This window comes from Chaetodon trifascialis, chromosome 1, assembly GCF_039877785.1.
Source record: "Chaetodon trifascialis isolate fChaTrf1 chromosome 1, fChaTrf1.hap1, whole genome shotgun sequence".
Lineage (NCBI taxonomy): Eukaryota > Metazoa > Chordata > Actinopteri > Chaetodontiformes > Chaetodontidae > Chaetodon > Chaetodon trifascialis.
Genome location: NC_092056.1, coordinates 418497 through 442937, shown reverse-complemented (window position 1 = coordinate 442937; position 24441 = coordinate 418497). Strand labels below are relative to the sequence as shown.

The 24441-nt window shown below is 46.6% G+C and overlaps 1 protein-coding gene across 2 annotated transcripts in view; it reads right to left on the bottom strand.

Annotated features, from left to right (window-relative positions):
* hsd11b2 (hydroxysteroid (11-beta) dehydrogenase 2) overlaps positions 1–23699 on the bottom strand; it is a 51102-nt gene extending 27403 nt beyond the window's left edge. Inside the window, exons 1-5 of one of the 2 annotated variants that reach the window (XR_011602138.1) lie at positions 23347–23699; positions 9432–9644; positions 6822–7007; positions 5907–6044; positions 1964–3061 (exon numbers count right to left, since the gene is read on the bottom strand). Coding sequence is in view for 1 of the 2 variants with exons in the window: in XM_070961465.1 (XP_070817566.1) it covers positions 2655–3061; positions 5907–6044; positions 6822–7007; positions 9432–9644; positions 23347–23626 (1224 nt within the window). In the remaining variant the exon portion in view is untranslated. Of the gene's footprint in view, positions 1–582; positions 3062–5906; positions 6045–6821; positions 7008–9431; positions 9645–23346 lie in introns of those variants that run through there. The other variant, XM_070961465.1, reaches the window with a different exon arrangement.
* Between the last annotated feature and the right edge of the window lie 742 nt (positions 23700–24441).

The following is a 24441-nucleotide window of genomic DNA, read 5'->3' as shown; positions in this document are numbered from 1 at the left end:
TTTTTCTTTGTTTTATGTGTTTGTGGATGTTTCTTGTTTGTTTAAGTTGTTTCATTGGTTGTGAAAGATTGAATGTGAAAGCAGATGCGCTTCAGTGAAAAAGGCTTCATGTTAAAAAAGACGACCTGCTGACATCTAGAACAACAGGCCCAGAAGAAGAATGTGTTATTTACATGCATGCACATCTGAAACAGATGAGCGCTGAGTCTGTGTTCGCTGTGTTGTGGTCGGTGCTCTTAATCAGACAATATGACAAAAATCTGGAGGCTTCAACCAAAACCAAAATACGCAAAACAGACACCAGACTGAAAAAGTCGACTTTATTTCTATCAAAGAATGAACCGAGTGAACATTTTACATCATGTTTTTGTTGTTTTTTAAATTTCCTTTAAATACAAAATTCACAGTTTAAGTGATGATACAAGAAGAGATGCCATAAATAGTTTGATTCAAAAACAAACATCGGGCTGAAAAACAAAAAGAAACCAATAAGAATAATGGGGGAGATGAATCTGGTGAGACAGACACTTTCCACAGACCTCAGAAACACAACACACTCGCTGAACAGGTTCATTTCCACACACACTCACTCCTCACGTGTCTGACTCTTATCTACAGCACAATAAATAGACCTGCATTTGGAATAACGTCGTAAAATTGAGGTTTGGATTTTGTCTGATTTATCACATATGAAAAAATAACTGCTACACGCTTTATTCATTTTCACACACTGAATCACAAAAAACACGACAAGATGAAGTAACATTCAAAGATCCTGAAAATGAAGATGAACTTTCAACATGTTTGTTTTCTGACAGAAACGAGCAAACTGGATTTTCTGTCGTCAAGAAACAATCAGAAAATGTTTCCATGGTTTCTTATCAACAAACCAAAATATAAATGGGTTATCTGGTTTTCAGGTGAAACTGCTGAGGCTGTTAAATTGCTTTTTTAATGCTGAAAAGTGAAATGAGACATAAAAAATTACTTTTGGTTTACTTCTCTTGATCTAACTTTTAGTATAAAAGCACGTTTTTAAAAGCAGTGTGTGTGTGTGTGTCTCTCAGTGTCAGTACATAGTCATAGCCCGGCTGTTTATCAGAACGTAGTCATAGCCCTGCCTGCCAACAGGATAATAAGATTTAAAGTGGAAACAGCAGCTCTGCAGCGCCCCCTGGCGTTTCTAAGCGATATTATTGCCGTTAAAGACAATAAACTCACAGAATGTGAACTTGTTTGCACAATTCTCGATCAACAACACTTTAAGAGAAGAAGAAAGAGCACCTTCAGAGAGGAGCTGCAGGGAAACTGTCATCGTCTCATGGAGTAATAACAGTTTGAGTATTGCTTCAAACGAGTAACTACAGCAGGAGTTGGTGTCCGGGTGGAGGAGAGTAGAAGGAAACAAAAGAAAGAAAACATGTGACTTCATTCATTCATTTAGTCTTTGATGAAGACATGAATGCAGATAGAAATGGTGCCAGCCGTCAGCCTTCATTTCCCAGGTGATCGTACCTGGTGGCAGACTGAAATGGAAGCTTATGGGAACCAGTCCAAACACTGATGGACTCATTATTCTATAACATTACACTGTTCAATCAACATTTCATTCATGATGATATGTTCAATAAAACAAAACTATTTATTGCCACTTTAAATGAAAAAAGTCTAAAATTTCTCTGCTACATTTATTATTCATCACTTTTGTGCTTTTATTATGAAGGTGAGATGCCTAAACAGGAAGTGTGATATTCGTACTCATCTTTGTGTCTGATAAGCAGACCTACCCCTTTGAAGATCACATAAAGTTCATATATTTTGGTTTTGTGACATAAAACAAATAAGACGACTGAATTTGTGCTTTTGTTTTGAAAGGATTCAGTCTACTTCCTGCTGTCGCTCTGATGCAGAAAACAAACAGTGTAAAACACAGAGTGTCAGAAACCTGCGGGCCGACGGACACTACAGCAGCTTGTTTTACTGAGTGCGCCTTTTTCAAGGCTCCTGGTGTCTCACACGGGTGGAGTTTGTTTCCATTTTGTGCGACCCCTCCCGTCTGTTAAGCCTACAGAGACGTCTGTCCATAAAGAAGCTGCTGATTTTAGCCCCTGGGTTGTCGTACGTGTTGGGATCTGAGGACGCAGCGACACCATCGGACGTGTGCTAACAGCCGTGCTGACGCACTTTGAAACAAACTCGCTGTCACTGTGTTTTTGGCTGAAGTCTGACGTCACGTGTTCAAACAAGCTGCTGTGGTGTTGATTGACTCTGCCGATCCGCCATCTTTATCTCGTCTTCCTTTGCTCTGTGTGATGAAGGCACATGAAGTCAGACTGACTCTCGGTGTGTGTACAGTACAGCTGATCTTACCGACGGAGGTGAGGCGTTCTCTGATTGACCTGTGGCTGCACCGCTACCTCTACCAGACCCCGCCCCCTGACCTCCAGTTGTGTCCTCGCCGTCCACTGGGGGGCGCCATGAGGCCAGACAATACAGAAACAAACACAAACCATTTTGGTGCATCTCCATGATCCCTTGAACAGTTTAAGAACAGCACATAGAAAAAGACAGGATACAGCTCTATGAGTGCGTTACAGAAGTGGTCCTCTATCTCTGCAGGATTATACCATCTGGACGTGTCTACTGTCTCTCAGCTACTTGAGTTTCTCCTCGTTGTTGTTGTTGTTGTTGTTGTGGAGGCTGAGGTTCAGGTCAAAGCCTGACTGCTTCCTCAGAGCACGTGGCATCAGCTTCTTCTTCAGAAACAGCTTCTGGAGGAAGCGGTTGCTGATGCTGAAGGGGCAGTAGTTGTGGATGAAGTACATGAGGCCGACGCCGGGCCCGGCGAAGTAACGGACGTGCGGCTTTGGCGACAGCAGTGCCTGGACGATGGCGTCGATGACGGGGCTGAGGTCGGTGTTGGCCTGGCTGGCGTAGGTCTGGAACAGCTCCTTGGTCTCGGTCACGTAGTCCTCGCCGTAGTCCTCGAGCAGTGACGGAGAAAGACTCTGCAGCAGCTGCTTGTGTTGCTGCTCCCAGTAGGTGCGGTTACTGGACTGACCTGCAGAGACAGCAGAGCTCAGGGTTACCACTGCAGCAGCCAAGGTTGACTCGCACTGGCTGGTCTGGTGCTGCTGGTTAGAAACCACGCTGACAGGAATTCAGTGGAATCATCATTTTCTTCATGCTAACATGCATTCTGTTCATCTCATCTGCATTCAGCTGAAAGACTTTAAAGAAACGCAACGAGGACATTAACAGGCTTCCCAGCATGCATTGTTTGAGAGATCAAACAATAGAACTGGAGTTACATCCAGTAACCATTTAATGCGCTTTGCAGAACTACTCCAAAAAGTTGGATGTTGCTCAGGTTTAGGAAAAGTTTGACTTTGATGTCATAGAAAATGAAACGTCAAGGACCGCTGCTACCTTGAGAAAAGAAGAGAATGAAAAGGACACTTGAAGATAAAGCTAGTGTGGTGGTCTGTGGTGGTCTGTGAGGTCTGTGGTGGTCTGTGAGGTCTGTGGTGGTCTGTGGTGGTCTGTGGTGGTCTGTGGTGGTCTGTGGTGGTCTGTGAGGTCTGTGGTGGTCTGTGTTGGTCTGTGGTGGTCTGTGAGGTCTGTGGTGGTCTGTGAGGTCTGTGGTGGTCTGTGGTGGTCTGTGTTGGTCTGTGGTGGTCTGTAAGGTCTGTGGTGGTCTGTGAGGTCTGTGGTGGTCTGTGGTGGTCTGTGTTGGTCTGTGGTGGTCTGTGAGGTCTGTGATGGTCTATTTGGTCTGTGTTGGTCTGTGGTGGTCTATGTGGTCTGTGAGGTCTGTGGTGGTCTGTGAGGTCTGTGTTGGTCTGTGAGGTCTGTGGTGGCCTGTGAGGTCTGTGAGGTCTGTGGTGGTCTATTTGGTCTGTGTTGGTCTGTGGTGGTCTATGAGGTCTGTGAGGTCTGTGTTGGTCTGTGAGGTCTGTGGTGGTCTGTGAGGTCCGTGGTGGTCTGTGAGGTCTGTGGTGGTCTGTGTTGGTCTGTGGTGGTCTGTGAGGTCTGTGAGGTCTGTGTTGGTCTGTGGTGGTCTGTGAGGTCTGTGTTGGTCTGTGAGGGCTGTGGTGGTCTGTGAGGTCTGTGTTGGTCTGTGAGGTCTGTGAGGTCTGTGGTGGTCTGTGGTGGTCTGTGAGGTCTGTGTTGGTCTGTGAGGTCTGTGTTGGTCTGTGGTGGTCTGTGGTGGTCTGTGAGGTCTGTGTTGTTCTGTGAGGTCTGTGTTATTCTGTGGTGGTCTGTGGTGGTCTATGTTGGTCTGTGTTGGTCTGTGGTGGTCTATGAGGTCTGTGAGGTCTGTGGTGGTCTGTGAGGTCTGTGGTGGTCTGTGGTGGTCTGTGAGAAGAAGAATAAGAATTCCTTTATTCGTAGGAGCGGTGGGGTCTCTTGGCTGACCTTTACTCCAAAAACATTGCATCCTGCACCTGTCATGGTGCACCTGGATCAGAGCCTCTCCACAGGTAAACTGCCGGCTGTGTGCTGCAGATCAGATGTTAGACATCAAACAATCCTTTCTGTTGAAGGCTTCAATAAACGTTCCAGTTTTACTCGCATCTCTCTCATCTTTCTCCCTCAGTGTGAAGTTTGAAGCACTCGGCTCGATTTCACAGCGCCGGTGAAGCAACCAGGATCTCAACACAAAGTCCGGATCAACTTCATCGTCTCGGTCGGCCGTCGGCCAAACCGAACCTCCAGAGGCCAGCAGAGTAAGAGCAGGATTCAGAGTCTGAATGCAAACCTGTTCCTTCAGGATTAAAGTGAAAACAGCAGGATAAAGTGTGCCCAGCTCGCTGTTTACACCATCACTGCTTCGTCCAATCAGTCATCACCGATTATCTAAACAGTCCTCTCACCGCTGGCCTCTGCTGCTGATCCCGATATCTGCTCTTCATCTCAACATCATTAAATCGTTAAGTTGTGGTTTCTCTGAGAAACCGAAGCCTCCTGAACACGAGGACCGCAGCGCCATGACTTAACAACACGATGACGGCGTGTTTTTCAAACCCACCCCGAGAGTAAGAACTGAGGAGAAATGAAGGCTTGCGATTGGCCAGCAGTCTGGCTCTGAGCAACTCTTCGTCCTCTAATCACATCCATCCATGGTGATGATGGCGAGTCCCACATGTGGCTCTCATCAGGAGAATCTTCTCCTCAGCAGGAGGCCGGAGTCGTCTGATCAGTCTCAGTGTTGATGAGAGCTGCCTCCTCTTCCTGTTACTGTCATGGCCTCCAGGCCGCGTCCATGGTGGTGTGGACACGTTGAACATGAAGAGGCCGCCGATGGTCAGTTTTAATGGATGTGTGGACTAGTTTTACGTTTCCATAGAATTGTTCTGGGCTCCTGTTCAGTCAGACGGAGACTGGGGTCAACGTGGACCCAGACCACAACACACAAGACCTGGAGGACAGAACAGTACCAGCAAGCGGGTGCACCGTCCTCCTGACCAATCAGGATCCACAGAGATCTGATTGGCTGTTTCTACATCTCACCTGATGGCCGGACTATCGTCTTTACAAACTGCCACAGATTGTCTTTGTCTCATGGAACAATAAAGATTGACGTTTGAACGTCTGATAACCTTCTGAAGGTTTCCGTCAGTGTGGGAGGTCCTGCTTGACAATCTGCTGCTGAAGTGCCTTTGAGCACATTAAACATGGGTTTATGGGTCAAAGTCAGTCACGTGATGTTGTTTTGGTAAATTTACAGAACAGATGTTCTTAGATAAGATAAGATAAGATAAGATAAGATAAGATAAGATAAGATAAGATAAGATAAGATAAGAGGGACGAGGATTCTGCTAAGAGAGTCGATCCCCCATCAGGAACAAACACGATGACGTGGACACGCTGAATTACTGGCAGGCGCAGGTGTGTGCTGTCACCTGTCTTGTATGAGGACGGCAGGATGGTGGAGACTCGGACGCCCCAGGGCTCCAGCTCATGTCGCAGAGTGTCGATGAAGAGGTTCAGAGCTGCTTTAGACGCTCCGTATGCTGCCAGACAGGGAAACGGCTGGTCACCTGGAAACACAGGTAGAACATCACCATGACATCACACACAGGCTGACCAATGGCCTCCAAAGTGTGCAAGAAGGAGAAGAAGAAAAAATGAGAAGAAGAAGGAGGAGGAGGAGGAGGAGAAGAAGAAAGAGAATGAGAAGAAGATGAAGGAAGAGGAGGAGGAGAAAGAGAAGAAGACAAAGAAGAAGTCGGAACAAAGAAACAAAGATGTGATTCATGAAACACTTTGAACTAAATGTGTTTGTCTTTGTTTTCTTTGTGTCTGTTGTGTTTCAGATTGTATCAGGATACATTACCAGTTACTAGTTACTACTACGTTTGGTGTGTCAGTTACTTTAGTCTGTCAGTTACTTTAGTCTGTCAGTTACTTTAGTCTGTCAGTTACTGTCCTCTTTGAAAAAGGTCAAAGTTCACTGACAGTCACATTTTATTCTTCATCGTCCTGTCAGTTTGTGGTTTCTCTGACTGCCTTCATCGATGCTTTATTCAGATCAACAGATAAATAAAGCCTTATCTTATCTTATCTTATCTTATCTTATCTTAGACACAGCAGAATAATTCTGACAGCTCATCATCGCACCAGCTGACGAGGTCTGAGGAGGAGGAAGAGGTTTGAAGGCAGCAGTCAGTTCATGTGTGGTTCAGACAAGACGTATGACAGCGTCTGTGTGTGTGTGTGTGTGTGTGTGTGTGTGTGTGTGTGTGTGTGTGTGTGTGTGTGTGAGTGTGTGCGTGTGTGTGTGTGTGTGAGTGTGTGCGTGTGTGTTGGACACACACCGGCGGGGCTGGAGATGGTGACGATGCGTCCTTTGGCCTGTCGCAGCAGCGGCAGGAAGCTCTTGGTGATGCTCAGTGTGCCGAAGAAGTTGACCTCCATGCAGCCGCGGAAGTTCGACATGAGCGACAGCTCGGAGTCTCCGAAGTTCACACACACTCCAGCGTTGTTCACCAAACCCCACAGACCTGCCGACACACACAGCGAAGGTCAGAGGGTGATCCTCAGGGTCCCTCAGGGGTCCACTGCTGCTCAGCTCACGTAAAGCATGTCATCATCATTATAGGTGCACAGATCAAACCCCATCAAACAGGAAGTCACTTCCTGTTTGATCAGCTGATCTGATCCTCTCTGACACAAACTGACCTGAGAACAGCTCAAAGTCAATATATTTCATCTTTTTCATTGATTTCTGTAAATATCTGCTTATCCTGAATCTGATGCAGCGACACATTTCACAGCCTGAAAGATGTGGAACGCTCCAGAAACACCTGTTTGGATCATTGCACAGGTAAACAGGCTGATTGGTCACAGGTGAGAGGATCATGATTGGCTATGAAAGGGGCGTCCTGGAAAGGCTCAGTCGCTCACAGAGGGCGGAGAGAGGTTCACCACTTTGTGAACACATGAAGGATGAAGGAGATGAACACATGAAGCTGCTGTCAGTGGACAGTTTGATTATTGATGATTGGTTCTGGTTTGATTGACGCATCCAAGCTTCTGAGATTTCACAGCTTCACAGCGACGACACAAACACATTAAAATCCTGCTTCTGTGACACACACTGACTTTAATACAGTTTACAGTCACTTAAAAAGTACAACGATGAAGTATTTGTACACTGTGATGTGACTTCACTTCACATCTGCATGCCTCAGTGTCCGACCGTCCTCTGACGGCGGCCACTACAAACTGCCAACACGGGACGCCATGAGGTCGGCCCCGCTCGCTCGCTCGCTCTCTGTTTGCGCAAGTCTAAACAAGCCTCGCTCGCCCTCATCTGACCCAGAATCCCACACTTTGTTTGTCGAGCCACTGTGGAGCTTTGTTTAGGCCTGAGCTGCTCAGAGCTGATGACAGATAATGAGCAACAGAAGATCCAGGTTGGCAGAGCGTCAAACACCTGAACGACCCGCCCAGGTAACTTCCTGTCTGCAGAGGGTAAAACTTTCTACAGGAGAGGCCGTGAAACCGTAACGTGACCACGACGGACTCCGTGTCGTTCATCCTGATAAAAAGAAGAAACGAAATGAAATCAAGGAGATTTGAAAGAAAACGGCTCAAATGAAAAGTCGTATAAAAAGTCTGCGTTTATCCTCATGAGCATTTATTTACGTAACGTCTGATATTAATGCTGCAAAGCGTCCACATACGATGAGCCCTGAGCCACTGGCCTGGGATCAGCCCAACACCAGCTTCATCGTCTCACAGACGCCATCCTCATCCTCATCCTCATCCTCCTCTGCTCTGACTGACAAACACTCTGCTGACAAACACACACGTTCACACATGTTCACACACACCTCCACACCTACACACACACGCACACACACACACACACACACACACACACACACACACACACACACACAATGTTCACACACACACGTTCACACATGTTCACACACACACACGCCTACACACACACGCGCACACACACACACACACACACACACACACACACACACACACACACACACGTGCGCGCGCACACACACACTGTGTTCCAGAGAGAGTGCATGGAAGTGTGTGTTCGTGACCTTTCCCTCCAGTTCTTTTAACACATCCACCCACTCACACACACGCGCACACACACACACACACACACACACACAAACGTGTTTCCATCACTTTTGGGGACATCGTCTAGACTTACATTAATTTCCTGGAAACGTATCTGAACCTGAACAGAAGTGTTCACAGTAACAATCAGTGATTTACATTTTGAGGACTTTTGTCCCCATAAGGCAGGTGAGAAGACGAGTCCCCACAAAGTGATTGTGTAAACACATTTATGTCCTCACAACTTGAGCGGCAAGCACACACACACGCGTATCCTCAGATGACTCGGAGGTAAAGTCAGCGGTCTGAACTGTCTAATTACAAAGCCAGTGGGAGCTGCAGGTCTGAGCCAATCACAGAGTGAGCCAGGGGACGCTCTCTGCTCCCAGTTATGTGTGTGAAACACGAGACGAAACCGCTCGTCTGCTTCAGCACCGACTCTCCTCGCATGCTGCTCTGCACTCAGATCGATTCAAGCTGCTGTTTTCTTTCAGACATGGGCGTTCGCATGTCAGTGATTTCCTAGAAGGCCAGCGAAGGAGCAGTGTTGACAGAACAGCTTGAAAAGTGAAGCCCAAACTGTCCAAGAGTCCAAACTGCTGAGCAGAGGAGACGCAGCGTGTCAGCACACCTGTACCGGGTCCTCTGAACACCTGTGCACCTGTTTAAAAGCATGACGACGGTGAAACGCAGCGAACAGATACACCTGGTGAACGAGCTGTCATCTCTCTTATTAAAGGAGTTACAGATGTTGCAGCGTAAATAAAGCAGAATAAAGACAATGATCTGAGTCGCAGCCAGAAGGTTTGGCTTCAGCCGCCCGTCTTTACCTTTGAGGCCCAGTTTGGCCTTCGTGTCCAGCAGCGCCTGCTGGACCTGCTGTGGCTGGGTGATGTCCACCTGGAGGAGGGTGAGGCGTGGCGAGCAGGTCCTCTGCAGCTCTCTGGCTCCGTCTCCTGAGAGGTCCAACACTGTAGCAAACACCTGGAAGCCCAGAGCGTCCAGATGCTTCGCCGCCGCATTCCCAAAACCAGAGTCACAGCCTGCAGGCACACAGGGACGGATCATTATCAGCTGGTTTCATTGATCAGTACAAACTTTACTTTCTAGGTAATATAAAACCACCACACAACTAACGATGAGTTTTTGTGACGGAGGCCCACATTTCCTCCTCCTCCTCCTCCTCCTCCTCCTCCTCCCTGTGCAGAGCCGAGCTACATCCACATATGACAAGAAGCAGTTAAATTCAGCTCAGACTGTTCGTGTCGGCCGTGTTCTCAGTCACAGACGTTTCTTTACGTTGCTGTGAGGCTCAAGGGCAAATGAAACTGGGGCAGATATGTGACTACATCACCCACCCCATGAAACCCACAATATTCTCAGTTTACAGCAGGCACACAAGCACTGAACACAACTACTGAAGAGACCAGTCAAGAAGAAACAAAGTACTGAGAGGAAAAAATGGACCAAATAAATGATGAAAACTACAGAAATAAGCGACCAGAGCGTGAGCTGACTGTGATAACATCAGTAGATTGCCGTCTGATTTTACAGCCTCATAAAAGAGTTTAACACGCTGCTGCGGTCGTGAACTGAAGAGACTGATCCATAAAAACGAAGGCGAAGGTTTAAATCTCATCTGGGCGAGACGCGAGCCTCTTCCTGCAGGGCTGGCAGGGAAGACAAGCAGATTGGATCAGTGTTTTGAAGCTTAATCTGAGACTCAGATCACACTGATCAGCTTTCACCTGCATCGTGTCAAACAGGGCAGACATAATCCTCCTCTTCCTGCTGCAGCTCTGATTGGCTTGTCGCCCTGCAGATGTTGGGATGTGTCGGTAACAGACGTTTGACAGATGCAGTCAGAGCAGGTTTGGACAGAGCGCTCAGCGCTCAGCTGCTGCCTCTCAACCAGCACATATGGACACAATGAGAAATATCTGGGTCGTAAATTACTGCCTCAGATTTTAATAACGCTGTTCACTTCTCGTCTGCGGAGGAATAAATTCAACCTGCAGGCTCAGTTACACTAAACATGCACTGATCACAGCATCCGAACTGAACTGATTTAATAACAATACAGGAACAGATGGGATGCCATTCAAATGGAAACTTTCATGGTGAAATCTATTCTTTTTGCTCACAGTGACGAGGTCCTCGTGTTTAACATCAAGTTTAATTTCTCATTGATGAAGAGTCAGTGGACGAAGCTCTCATCGCTTATTAGCTGCGTTTCGGCATTTCACTGAAGCTCCTCTGTCACAGTACAAACGACAGAGACTTGGTTCACATGCCGCCCAGACTCTGGAGGACTTCAGACTGATGCAGCTTTCATAAACTGTGGACACTTATTGTCTTGTTAGCAACGGAGCTAACAAGCTTCTTCCCTCTTCAGCAGCTCTTTGTTGCGTGAAATGAACAATCCTGAGAACAAAATCAGGAGAATTGTACAGAGAAGACAGACAGAAGCTCAAGAGATACTCTGACTGCCGGCGTTAGCAGGCTACCAGCTGGTTAGCATGTTAGCAGCTGACTCGGGAGGTAAGGCGGTTGTCTGCCAATCAGGGGGTCGGTGGTTCGATCCCTGGCCTCGGCAGTCCACACGCCGAAGTATCCTTGGCCTAGATACTGAACCCCAAAACTGCTCCCGATGCTGCACCATCGCTGTGTGAATTCATATGAATGTCGCTTTGGATCAAAGCGTCTGCGAATGACTGATTGTGATTGTTAGCAGTTTGCTAAACTTTGCTGTACGACTTCCTGTCGTGAGCCTTTATTCATCCATTTGGGCTCATTTTTATTCAACTGGGGATGTGAAAATAGTTTTGGGTGGGTTGTGATAATTGGATGCTTCCCAGTGAAAGGCTAAGCTGTGCAGTGTAACATCCTACAGGACCAGCTGTTAGCAGGCTCCTCGTTTTTGGGGTCATTCAATTTTTTATATAGAGCTGCAGCAGCATTTCATTTGTGAGCCGGTCAGGAGACGGTCTGAGCACTGGGCCAGAGATGGTTTGTTTGAGGGAGAAACCCCACGATTGTGGTAATATTTAAAGGTTGAGTGAGAGACTGTTGGTCAGCAGAGTGATGAACCAATGTCCAGCCTTTGCACTGCTGTCAGGTGATGGCAGCTGATTGGTCATCGCGGCATGCTGTCATGTCACATGTTGCTAATCGAGATCAGTGAGTTTGTCAAATCTGCTGGTAGAAGTTGTCTAGATTTTGTGCTGTGCTGCAAGTTTTGATCTGTTGTCAGAGCACTTATTCTTTTATTTCCTTTCTAAAGTCACACAGTGTTTTCTCAGAGGGGCACAGATCCCTCAGAGGCAGCGACCCGTCACGTACCCCATGCCTCCCCAGTTTCCCAGAAGTCCCAGCACCTACAACCTGATCTGCGGCAGTACTCGCTGTTCTGTTTGTTCTTTTGTGCAGCGGGGGTCTGAAAGAGCTCTGCTGGCGAGAGCGTCAAGGCGTTGGCACGCTGCTTCACTCTGTGTCCTTGGAGGATTTCCAGAGTCACGTCCCGAAAGGAAGAGTGAACATTGGCTCCAGAAACATATATGACCGCTCGAGTCCACGCTGCAGAAACACAATCTACAACCTGATTCATAACCACACACAGGCACACGCACACGCGCACACGCACACACACACACACACACACACACACACACACACACACACACACACACACACACACACACACACACACACACAGTGTGCGTGTGCGAATCCAGGGGCTCAGGTTTCATGATGTCAGGTCTCCCACACTCCAACAACTCTGAAGCAAGTCAGTCAAGCACAGTTATTCAGCACAACAAGAGGACACAACAACAAACACAAAAACAACAACAACAAACACAACAACAAACACAAAAACAACAACAAACACAACAACAAACACAAAAACAACAACAAATGCAACATCAAAAACAACAACAAACACAGCAAACACAGGAACAACAACACAACAACAAACACAAAACAACAACAAACATAACAAGATCAAAAACAACAAAAACACAACAAACAACAATAACAAACACAAACACAACAAAAACAAACAACATCACAACAACAAACACAACAACAAGCACAAAACAACAACAAACACAACAACAAACACAAAAACAGCAACAAACACAACAACATCAAAAACAACAACAAACACAACAGCAAACACAAAACAACAACAAACACAACAAGATCAAAAACAACAAAAACACAACAACAACAAACAACAATAACAAACACAAACACAACAAAAACAAACACAACATCACAACAACAAACACAACAACAAGCACAAAACAACAACAAACACAACAACAAACACAAAAACAACGACAACACAACAACAACAAACACAACAACAAACACAAAAACAACAATAAACACAACATCATCAACAACAATAAACACAACAACAAGCACAAACACAACAGCAAAAACGACAAAGACGACGACTGCAAAAACAACAAACACAACAAAAACAAACACAACACCAATAATAACAACAATCACAACAATAGCAAAAACCACAACAAACACAACAACAAGAATAACAACAACCACAAATGCAACAACAACCACAAACACAGCAACATCAATAACAACAATCATAATAACAACAACACGGACAAAGACATGGATCTGTGCAAATTTTTAAAATCTTAAGTGAAACAAAAACAACAACAGGCTGACCTGTAAACAGACATCCAGCTCTTCTCTGTCTGCTGAAGTTGACATGTTTAGTTTAGGTTGATACCTGTTCAGCTCTATGTTTCGTCCTACATGTCTCCTCTACATTGTGTTGCTGGCCCGTCAAGGTGAACAGACACAGGAGAGTGTCAGCAGGTAGAACCATCGCTGTTTCCAGTTAAGACTCCTGTTCAGACTCTGAAAACCAGGAGCTCTGAGGCAAATAACTTTGAATTGTATGTTAGAATTACTGAGCACTTCTGCAGATGTGTGCTGCAGAATAAATGACATGGTGCTCTGTAAAGGGTTGCAGCAGCTCTCAGACCGCACACTGTCCCACATTCTTCACCCTGTCCACTGCTGACCCCTCACAGCAAGCCTCTATGTTTGCACTGAGGGCGATGGGTGATGTGGACTTGGGTTTCAGATAAAATGACAGCAATGGAGTCGGTGCGCTAACCCCACCCTGCTGTCAGACCCCTGCGAGGATAGCTGGGGGTTCCCCTCTGAAACATGAGCTCACAGGAACATCCCCAGTGTAAACGGACCCTTAAAGCAGAAGGTTCATCTCCATAAAGCAGCCAGTTTGAGGTTGCAGCTGAACATGTGGCCTTCGTATCGCTGCAGGAGACAGATTCAGCTCTGAGGAGGAGCTGCATTGCATAACGGGGCCGGGACTCTGAGGGGCCCCTCAGATGAAGAAATAAACGTGGATGTGACAGACGAGTACTGAGAAGTGTACAAGGTCAAAACACACATCTGTCTCTGGGCGGAGGCCTTACCATCTGCACACAACAGCCCCATGCTCATGTTCAGAGATTCAGCGATACACTGGTTAAAACGCAGAGCTTAATCAGGCCACTGACTTAATTTTACTTCATGATCTGAAACACTAAACGCAAGTACATGAAGGAGACAGTAAAGGTTACACCGTGCTTCCCAATAAAAGCATTAAATATGAAACAAATAGAAACAGAAATAACAAGAAGCAAGACATCATTTAAGAAGAGTGACAGAAAAATATGAGAGTCTTAGAAGGTTATTAGAAGGTTCCTGTGGTGCATTTTCTGAATTTGCATCTGGTCGAAAGTGAACAACAAACGAATTGTTGAATTATGCAGGCAGATTATGCGGTCGGCATTTAGACACTAAAAATGCAACATCTGGGAAACATTGTGCGTCGACTTCGACTGCGTTTGAGCCCCAGGCGTCACCGATGTGAACGCAGAGTCCGCCTCCCCTCGTCTGGTGTTCTGTTGGTGTGGAAAACGATCCACCTGGTTCGTAAACCTGCCTGAAGTCCAAGCCTGGTTCGCTTAGCTCTAAAGACTCAACACTGGGTCAATGTATGGCCACACTACCAGACACATAGTCAGTTCTCTTACTGGGTGCCTGCACAGGTGGATGTGTTCACACGTCTTTTGCCATCGGTCATTTTGAAATTCTCACATTTTGGGCTGCAGACAGAACGTCTGAGCGGACTTATGCTGATCTGTCGCCTCAACATCGACTGGAACCTCTCCACCACTTCCAAGGGTCCTGAATGGGCGTAGGCCAAAAGGCCTCTCGATGCAACTGGATAGACCGATAACTGATCAGAGCTGCAAAATGTGTCACGTAGTGTTGTCCGAACCCAAATCCTGTTGGAAGTGCGGCAAACACACCTTTCAATCATCAAAAGCTTTAAGTGCAGCTGTTGTTCTGGTCAAGAGCACATATCAACCAGATGACTGACGCAACAGCAGATTCCTCATCATCTCAGACGTATTAATAAACAGCTGTGATTGGCCGGACCTGGGCAACGTTGACTGGAAATCTGTATTTTTATATTTATTTTAGTATTTTTATTTTTGTTGTGTATAGATGTTTATTCCTTACCTGACACATTTGGGCTTCCATAGAGAATAAATAACAAGAAGAAGAAGAATCAGAGGGACAATCCCCTTTTTTTGTCACACATTTTTACAGACACGCTGAACACGCCATGCAAATTGGTCGTCCTTCATCCTTCCTCCGTGGCGGACCAGGAGCGGTGGGCTGCCATCTGACTGGCGCCCGGGGACCCAATTTTCCTCGTCACCGCTGGTCAGGTGGTGATCTTCTTGCATGTTTTTAGTGGACCACCTGGAAACCCCAGGTGAACACGGGGAGAAAGGCCCCTTTCCTCGAGCAGCAGGCACTGAAGGCATGGTGGAGGACACGCCCCCGGTGCCCACAGCGAGAATCGAACCTGGGACCTTCTAGCTGTGAGGCGACTGTGTTACCGCTTGCGACACTGTGCCACCATCTCATCTCGTGCCATGACACCATCTCATCAAGAGAAAGTGTATCTGTAGAGAGCTGAGAGCTGTTTCTGAGCAGGTCGATGTTGAATCAGTCAGGAGGAGGTTTCAGGAGGAGGAGGTCTGGTGCTCGCAGGCCAGCATGTGAGAGTCACTGAAAAGCTTGGGAGAGGTGGAGGGGGGGCTCGTTTCTTTACAAATGTGTCCGCCTGCTGCAGTTGAAAGTTCAGGATGTCTTATTATCCAGCAAGGAGATACAGCTGGAAGTCATCACATTTCCAACAACCTTATGTTTAATCTTAATCACTGCTGTCAGAGGAGAACGTCATCATTTACACAAGAACAGAGTGAGGAATGTAACCAAAGGAGGCACTGATGTTTGGGTCATACAGAGTGAACGCAGAACCTCCAAGTCTGAGCAAGCGTCTTTGCGGGGGCCAGAAATGGTACCAGCTTGGCCGTGGCCCTCACGGGTCCCAGGGGTGCTTGATGATGTAAAGGGCTCTTCATGGGTTTTTATGAGTCCTTGAAGAGAACCCATGAGGAGGTTTTAGGGATCCTCGAACATGCTGCAGAGTTTAAAGGGGTTAGGGGTTCTTGCAGAGGTTATAAGGGTCCCTGGAGAGTTTATAATAGTTCTTTCAGAGCTTCTATTCCATGTGTGGTTCTACAGATAGCTGATGAGATATTATGGGTCTTCAAGAGGTTCGAAGGCTATTTAAATATGTGTGTGTCTTTGAGGAAGTTCTATGAGTCTCTGAAAAAAATCTTGGGGTTTTTCATGAGATCATCAGGTTTGTGGCCGGTGTCCTTGAGGAGGTTCTAGGGATCCTCTAACAGGCTGACAGAAACCTTAAAGATGTTCCAGCATTGCTTAATGAAGTTCTGTGGGTCCTTCAGGAGGTGGTAGGAATCAATCATTAGGTTCTGGGGTGCTTGACGACAGACTAGTGATCCCAGAAAAGGTTTTACAAGCACTCAAGTACTGGACAACATTTTGTAAAATGTTCCTGGTGTTTGTTCTGTCTCTGTGTGTGAAAGCATGGCCACATGGTGCAGGCCATCATTGCTTCATCACTTGGAAAACTCTGTCATAACAAACTGTCGTCCAACTGTGAGCAGAGGCCATGTGACAGGAGGAGGAATTGTGTTTTTCTACCTTTAAATAACCAACGACATCAAGAACTGTTGAGCAAACATTATGTAGAGATCTGTTACGTAAGTCTAATAGTGAGTGATTGTCCTAATCGCTGTGTAATCCCAGGACAGATGAAATGTTTCTTCATCTTCATCTTCATCTTCATCTTCATCTTCATCTTCATCTTCCTCTTCCTCTCGGAAGCAGCTACAACCAGCTTTTCTTATCCTGTGAAAGAGTGAACTGACCGGCACCGATTGGCTCTGCATGTAGCATGAAGTTGACCTGCTGATGAACTTTAAGCAGCTAACTCACAGAAAGAAGGAAAAGACAGCGTAGAACACGACAGAGAGACTGAGAATGGAGAGAAAAGAAGGTTATGCGAAAGAAAAAGGAGAACAGAAAAGAACAAAAAAGGAAGGAAATTAAAGACATGACAGAGAGGTGAGTAAAGGGAGAAAAACGAAGAGGAGGATAGGAGGAAGAAAAGGAAGAGACAAAAGGAGACATGGAGGAAGGGAAGGGTGAAGACAATGAAAGGCTTAAACAAAAGCAAGAAAGAAAAGGAGGCAAGGAAGGAAGAGGGAGGAAAAACAAAAGGAAGAAAGATAAAAAGAAAGTAATAATGGTAGAGAGGTAAAGAAGATAGAAAAGAAAGAAGTGACGAAAGAAAGGAATGAAGGAAAAGATGAAGAGAAATATAACTAGAAAGATGAAATATGACAAAACGAAAGAGAAAAGACAGCAGTGCTGATAGTTTTAGGGACGATGTCCCCTTGAATTACTGCAGAGTTAAAGTTGAGGAGGAGGAGGAGGAGGAGGAGGAGGAGGAGGAGGAGGAAGAGTCATCTCACTGAAGGTTAACACACAAGTTGTCCCCAGGATCAGCTGACTGCACATGGATCTGTTTGCAAGCCGGGTTGTTTACATGTGTTGTCATGTGTTCACATATTCGACGTGTTCTTCAGGGTGTAAACATTATGTCTGGAAGTCAACCTACGTCACCGTCCGGCCTCAGACAACTAAGAAACCGCTGGCCCTGAACTCACCACCAGACCTGTTTGAATCAGTGAAAAGAGGATGTGGACATAGATTCAGAGGCCTGAACCCAGACTACCTCAACAGCACCATGGCAGGAGCCATGCCAACATCCTGGCTTTCAGAAAACCACCTTTCCACGTCAGTCTGACAGCGTGTTGTAAGGCTGTGTGTAGCTGCCAGGCTTGACGTGCTGTCGTAAAGTTGTCTGACATTAAAAACAAAGGGAAGGTGGTTGTGTATATGAAGCTGTCTTCATATCAGCATCTTGGAGAGGTTTCCTGCACATGCCGGCAGGACGCCAGCAGGCAGCGCTGCCCGGTCAGCGAGCGCTGCGACTTCAACCCTCATCCTTCGAGGAATGTGCCTCAAACAGTTCAATTAGCTTTCTAAGAGGTTTACTGAGGCCTTTTTTCCACCCGCTGCTCTTATTCCAGAGTGACCCCACACCGACCTTTACCAGCTTTCAGCAGAGCCAATTAAGAACGAGCTGTTGATTGAGATCTCGGCTCTGGACACAATCTCCTCTTAGATATCGTCTGTTTCACTGAATCAGAGCCAACCCTCGCTAGGTCACGAGGGCAAGACAGCTTCCAGACTGTAATCAGATCTAAGTTCTTCTCTCCCCACCGAGCTGAAAGATGAATTCATAAGAAGGTCCGTCTCAGGAGAACTGGAACGGTTGTGTAATCCCTTTATCTCTGCTGTTTTCGGCTTTGTGTGTTTGCATACATGCAGTGATCAGCTGCAGCTTGTAAATGCCACATGGAAAGACATAATATTGAACTGGGATTTTGAACTGTGTTGCCATGACACCAGACGACCTCCTGAAGCACTACAGCTTGTCCAATAGACAGCTTAGTCTGCGGTATATGTTGATCTGGTCTGGGATTACCTCAGCACGGCACCCAGTCTGACGTTTACCGGCTGCAGGAGGAACGTGGATGATGCTTTATTTTAAGGATCCATCATTTCTTGATAATGTCCCACAGTTTTCTGAAGAGACATGGGTGAGGTGGATTTGAACTTTGGTCTCAGTTCATGGTGGAGAGGCTGCCTGAATCCTGGTCAAAGCTTCCCGCTGGAACAACAGTCCACTTAATGTATTTTAACACACTGTAGAAAATATCCTGCCAGGTTCTGAGACCATTAAACAACTTCAGCCACCTGTGGAGCCAGGCTGCTCGGTGAGCTACATTTGAGCACTTGTGCAGGCATTTGGTCACAAACCAACATGTTGGACACATTAAAGCTGCTGATGAAGAGTTATTAGAGTTCCTCCTGAGGGGAACATGAAGGTCTGAACCACGTTCCACCTCAATCCAGCCAACAGATATTTCACATGAAACACAAATATCAAGTTGATGGTGGTGCTGGAGGAAAAATCTGCAGTTCACCAAAGTCATCAGGATTCACTGTCGTGAGCCTGAATGTCACAAACATTAAAACAGCGACATGCTAGCATGGCTCAAAACAGCGTATCATTTTTAAAAAAAGATCTTCAGGGGAATTATTACAGGATGAGTTATGTCCATCCAACAGCCTCGATTTCAAAGTATCATGCATCAGTTCACTGCATGATGCTTTTCTAGATCCATGAATGAAACCTTAGAGGAGGCAAAGCCAGGAGATCCAGGACATAGACATAGCTCCATATGATTCAAAGACGAACATAGAATCATCATCGAATCATCATCAGCATCTAATTATCTTTCCTGGACAACAGTCCAGTTTTCCTTCATGCCCCGTGGTGCTCACAGTCGGCCACGAGTGCCCAAACTCCTGAACTCCTCCTGCAGGCGGTCAGCAGCAGACGGATCATCCGTGACTGCACACATTCATGGTGGGAGTTGACATTTTGCTGAAGGCTCTGAGAGGGCTGACGTGTGCCCTCCCCAGACGTTGTTTCTCCGGGTTTATTGTGTGTTTGAGTGACCTAGATTTCTTTCATCCTGATCAAACAAGCACTCCTTCCTGCGTGGGAGGCGGCTGCTGAAGATGTAGACCACACCTTTGTTCAAAGTCTAACAATGTTTGCACACAGCAACACTGTGGCTCTGAGAGAGAAACGACAGCAGCACACAGCCTCATGACGGCTGCAGCTGTCCAACGATAACTGAAGAGCGGCTGTTTTACTTTCTCAGTGTGATAATGGCGTTAATGTTCTACTGCCCAGTTCAGCAGTGGACACTTATTGCCCTTGGATACGGACAGAAAAACTTGAGGAACAAGTTTTCGCTGCTGTTGCTGGGACGTTACGTAGCATCTTTACATGCCAGGTCCAGTTTTGTTGCATTTGGAGTTTCAGCTGTCGTGCAGCTTTAGGCCACAAGAGGGCAGAACGTGCTGACAGGAAGTGGTACTGAATGGAAGAAAAACAATTCATGTTTCATTGTGCTTCCCTAATATTTTGTTGTGGGATACATTTAGCTGTGTGGATACAAAACTGTGTGGATTATATGTGTGTAGTGTCTTTTACAGTCAAACAAGAATGTATTCAATTCAATATACTTTTATTCGTCTCACGAGGGGAAATTCCAAAATACGTATGAATAAAATAAGTATGAATAAGTGCTTTTGTAGTGCTGATTAGTATTTAAACCAATGTGGAAAACAATCGTCCCATTAGCAGCTAAGCCCAGAGGTCAATTGCGACTAGTTAGCGTTAGCATGTTGACTAACCAGGCGTGAGCTGCCAGCTCTCCATCTACAGCTGTTGCCCAGTTTGCCCTGTGAGTCACCACCAAAACCCTAGAAACGTATATTTCACAAGGACGCAGATTAATGTCACTGGGTCACTTTCTGGTCTGACTGGTCCTGAACCAGTCCTGAATCTGCTGTCTGACACATGAATGGATGAATGTGAGAAGCCCAGGGCGAATCAGGATTTACACCACCGACACCGTGAGATCACACAGAACTGAGCCTGGATCACCATTTCCAGTCTGACAGCGTCGCACTCAGAGCGAGGGCTGTGACTACTTCCTGGAAACGGAGGGCAGACCGAACGCAAGAAAATCACAGAAGAAAGAAGTTTTAGAAGCAGCTGCTGGTCGAGCTCGTGACGATGTGACAGTGTGTTCATCCATCATCGCTTGAACAAATAAGACATCTGAGGACGTCTCTGTGGACTGTGGACACACAGCACACACACACACAACAGGACACAGTGTACAACACACGATAAACCAAAGGACGAATTCATTCACGGCTCCTCTGCCGCGCTCGAATTAAAAACAGATTACACCAGGTAAGACCAGCAGGTAACACAGCAGCCAGCGAGCCGTCTGTCCGTCTCCATGGCCACGGCTGCTTTCCACCTTTCAGGTGACCCGAGGACCCGTTTGGGAAAGTTTCCACTGCGAGTGTGTTTGTGTGCTGAGGGCGATTACGTGAGAGCGCAGTTACACGAAGCAGAGCGAGCTGTTATTAAACATCACATTAATCTGCAGATCTGATTATCTCATTAACCACGACACAGAGAGCCAGAGCCAGCTGGACCCAGGAGACTGGAGCAGGCCTGATCCAAGCACACACACAGAGACACACACAGAGACACACACAGAGACACACACACACACACACACACACACACACACACACACACAGACAACACACACACACACACAGACACACACACACACACACACACACACACACACACACACACACACAGACAACACACACAGACAACACACACACACACACAGACACACACACACACACACACACACACACACAGAGAGACACACACAGACACACACACACACACACACACACACAGAGACACACACACACACACACACAGACAACACACACAGACAACACACACACACACACACACAGACACACACACACACACACACACACACACACAGAGACACACACAGACAACACACACACACACACACACACACACACACACACACACACACACACAGACACACAGACACAGACACAGACAACACACACACACACACACAGACAGCACACACAGACAGACAGACACACACACACACACACACACACACACACACAGACAACACACACACAGACACACACACACACACACACACACACACACACACACACACACACACACACACACACACACACAACACACACAGACAACACACACACACACACAGAGACACACACAGAGACATACACACAGACACACAGAGACACACACAGAGAGACACACACACAGACACACACAGACACACACAGAGAGACACACACACAGACACACAGAGACACACACACAGACACACACAGAGAGACACACACACAGACAACACACACACACACACACACACACACAGACACACACAGAGACACACACACACACACACACACACACACACACACACACACACAGACAACACACACACACACAGACAACACACACAGACAGACACACACACACACACACACACAGACACACAGACCACACACACACACACACACACACACACACACACAGAGACAGAGAGACAGAGACACACACAGACACACACACATACACACACACACACAGACAACACACACGCACAGAGATCCATACACACACCAACACACAGAGACACAAAGAGACAACACACACACACACACACACACACACACACACACACACACACACACACACACACACAAAGACGTAAAAGAAAATGGGACAAAAACACTCGTCAGTGACCTCTGACCTCTGAGTCCTCCAGGCTTTTAACCTGAACGGAATCCCCCCCCCACAGCCTATTGTTCATGAAGTTCATTCCGCAAACACACACACACACACACACACACACACACACACACACACACACACACACACACACACACACACACACACACACACACACACGCTGACCTGCCCTCTGATTGTTCACACTCACACAAGCGATTACGAAACGTTTCCTTTTAACCTCTTCCCGCCTGCTGAGGCTCTGCAGGACGCTTCACTTCCACATCTCTGGAACTTTGAATTCAACTTTTGGAAGTTTGAATTAAATTTTGGAACTTTGATTTAAATATTGGAACTTTGAATTCAACTTTTGGAACTTTGAATTAAATTTTGGAACTTTGATTTAAATATTGGAACTTTGAATTCAACTTTTGGAACTTTGAATTAAATTTTGGAACTTTGATTTAAATATTGGAACTTTGAATTAAACTTTTGGAACTTTGAATTAAACTTTTGGAACTTTGATTTAAACTTTGGAACTTTGATTTAAACTTTGGAACTTTGATTTAAACTTTGGAACTTGGAATTCAACTTTTGGAACTTTGAATTAACTTTTGGAACTTTGATTTAAACTTTGGAACTTTGATTTAAACTTTGGAACTTTGATTTAAACTTTCTTTCTGAATGTTGCCGATGGAAACTTTCTCAGAGAAACTAGACGCTGGTTTGATTCTCGCTGAGAGAGGACGTTCAGTCCACGCCACGCGTCAGCATCGTATTTTTGGAGTTTTTCATTCGTTCAGGGTTTCTTTGAAGTCGCGTCCAACAAACAGCTTCCAGCTGCCCCCCCCCCTTAAAAAAAACGAGCCACACACACACCTGAAAGAGTGGGTGGAGCCTCGTCTTACCAGTGATGAAGACCGCCTTGCCGTGGGCGGGCAGGGCCGGCGGCTGGCCGGTCCTGGCGGCAGAGTACAGGCAGCAGGCGAGGCCGAGCAGCGCCAGCAGCAGCACGGCCGGCAGGCACAGCGCCCACAGCCGCTCCACCAGCACGGTGGCCCCCAGCCATGCCACCAAGGGGGGGGCGGCGCTCAGGTGGGATGCCAAAATTTTCTTCATGGCTCCGCCGACAAACACGGTCAAAACAGCCAGGTAAATCCAGAAGGGGAGAGTGTAATCATCCATCATCAGAAGACAGCCAGAGGAGGTTCACCTGAGTTACCTGTCTGTCTGAGTTACCTGTCTGTCTGAGGTACCTGTCTGTCTGTCTGTCTGTCTGTCTGTCTGTCTGTCTGTCTGTCTGTCCTTCCTTTGCTCCTGTTTCAAATGAAAATGGAAGAGGAAGACAGGAGCATGCTCTGGTGTGTCTGTGTGTCCTGTTGTCCTTCAGTCAGTGTGAATGTCTCTCGACCGCTCTCCCTCTCTGCTGAACACACTCTGAGTCCGTGTCTGCGCTCACAGCTCGTCCCCTGACTCTCTCTCTCTCTCTCTCTCTCTCTCTCTCTCTCCGGCTCTCTGTATATATAGAGGAGCTGCAGGGGAGGAGGGACTACAGGCTGCAGCCTAATCTGCACCCCCCCACAGACACACACACACACACACGCACACGCACACACATCCAGAGCCACACACACACACACACACACACACAAACACACACACACACACGCACACGCACACGCACACACATCCAGAGCCACACACACACACACACACACACACACACACACACACACGTTAGGTTTTCATTACTTTTGGGGACATCACAGTCATTTCATGGAGATTTTATCTAAACCCTGACCTTAAACTAAGCTTAACTTGAGTCTTCACCCTAACTCACACACACACTCACACACACACACACACACACACACACACACATTTTGGAGGGAAAACAGAGTGTAAGTGTGATGTTAATTGACTGATTTTAATTGGATGATGTTAATTGACTGATTTTAATTGGATGATGTTAATTGACTGATTTTAATTAAACGATGTTAATT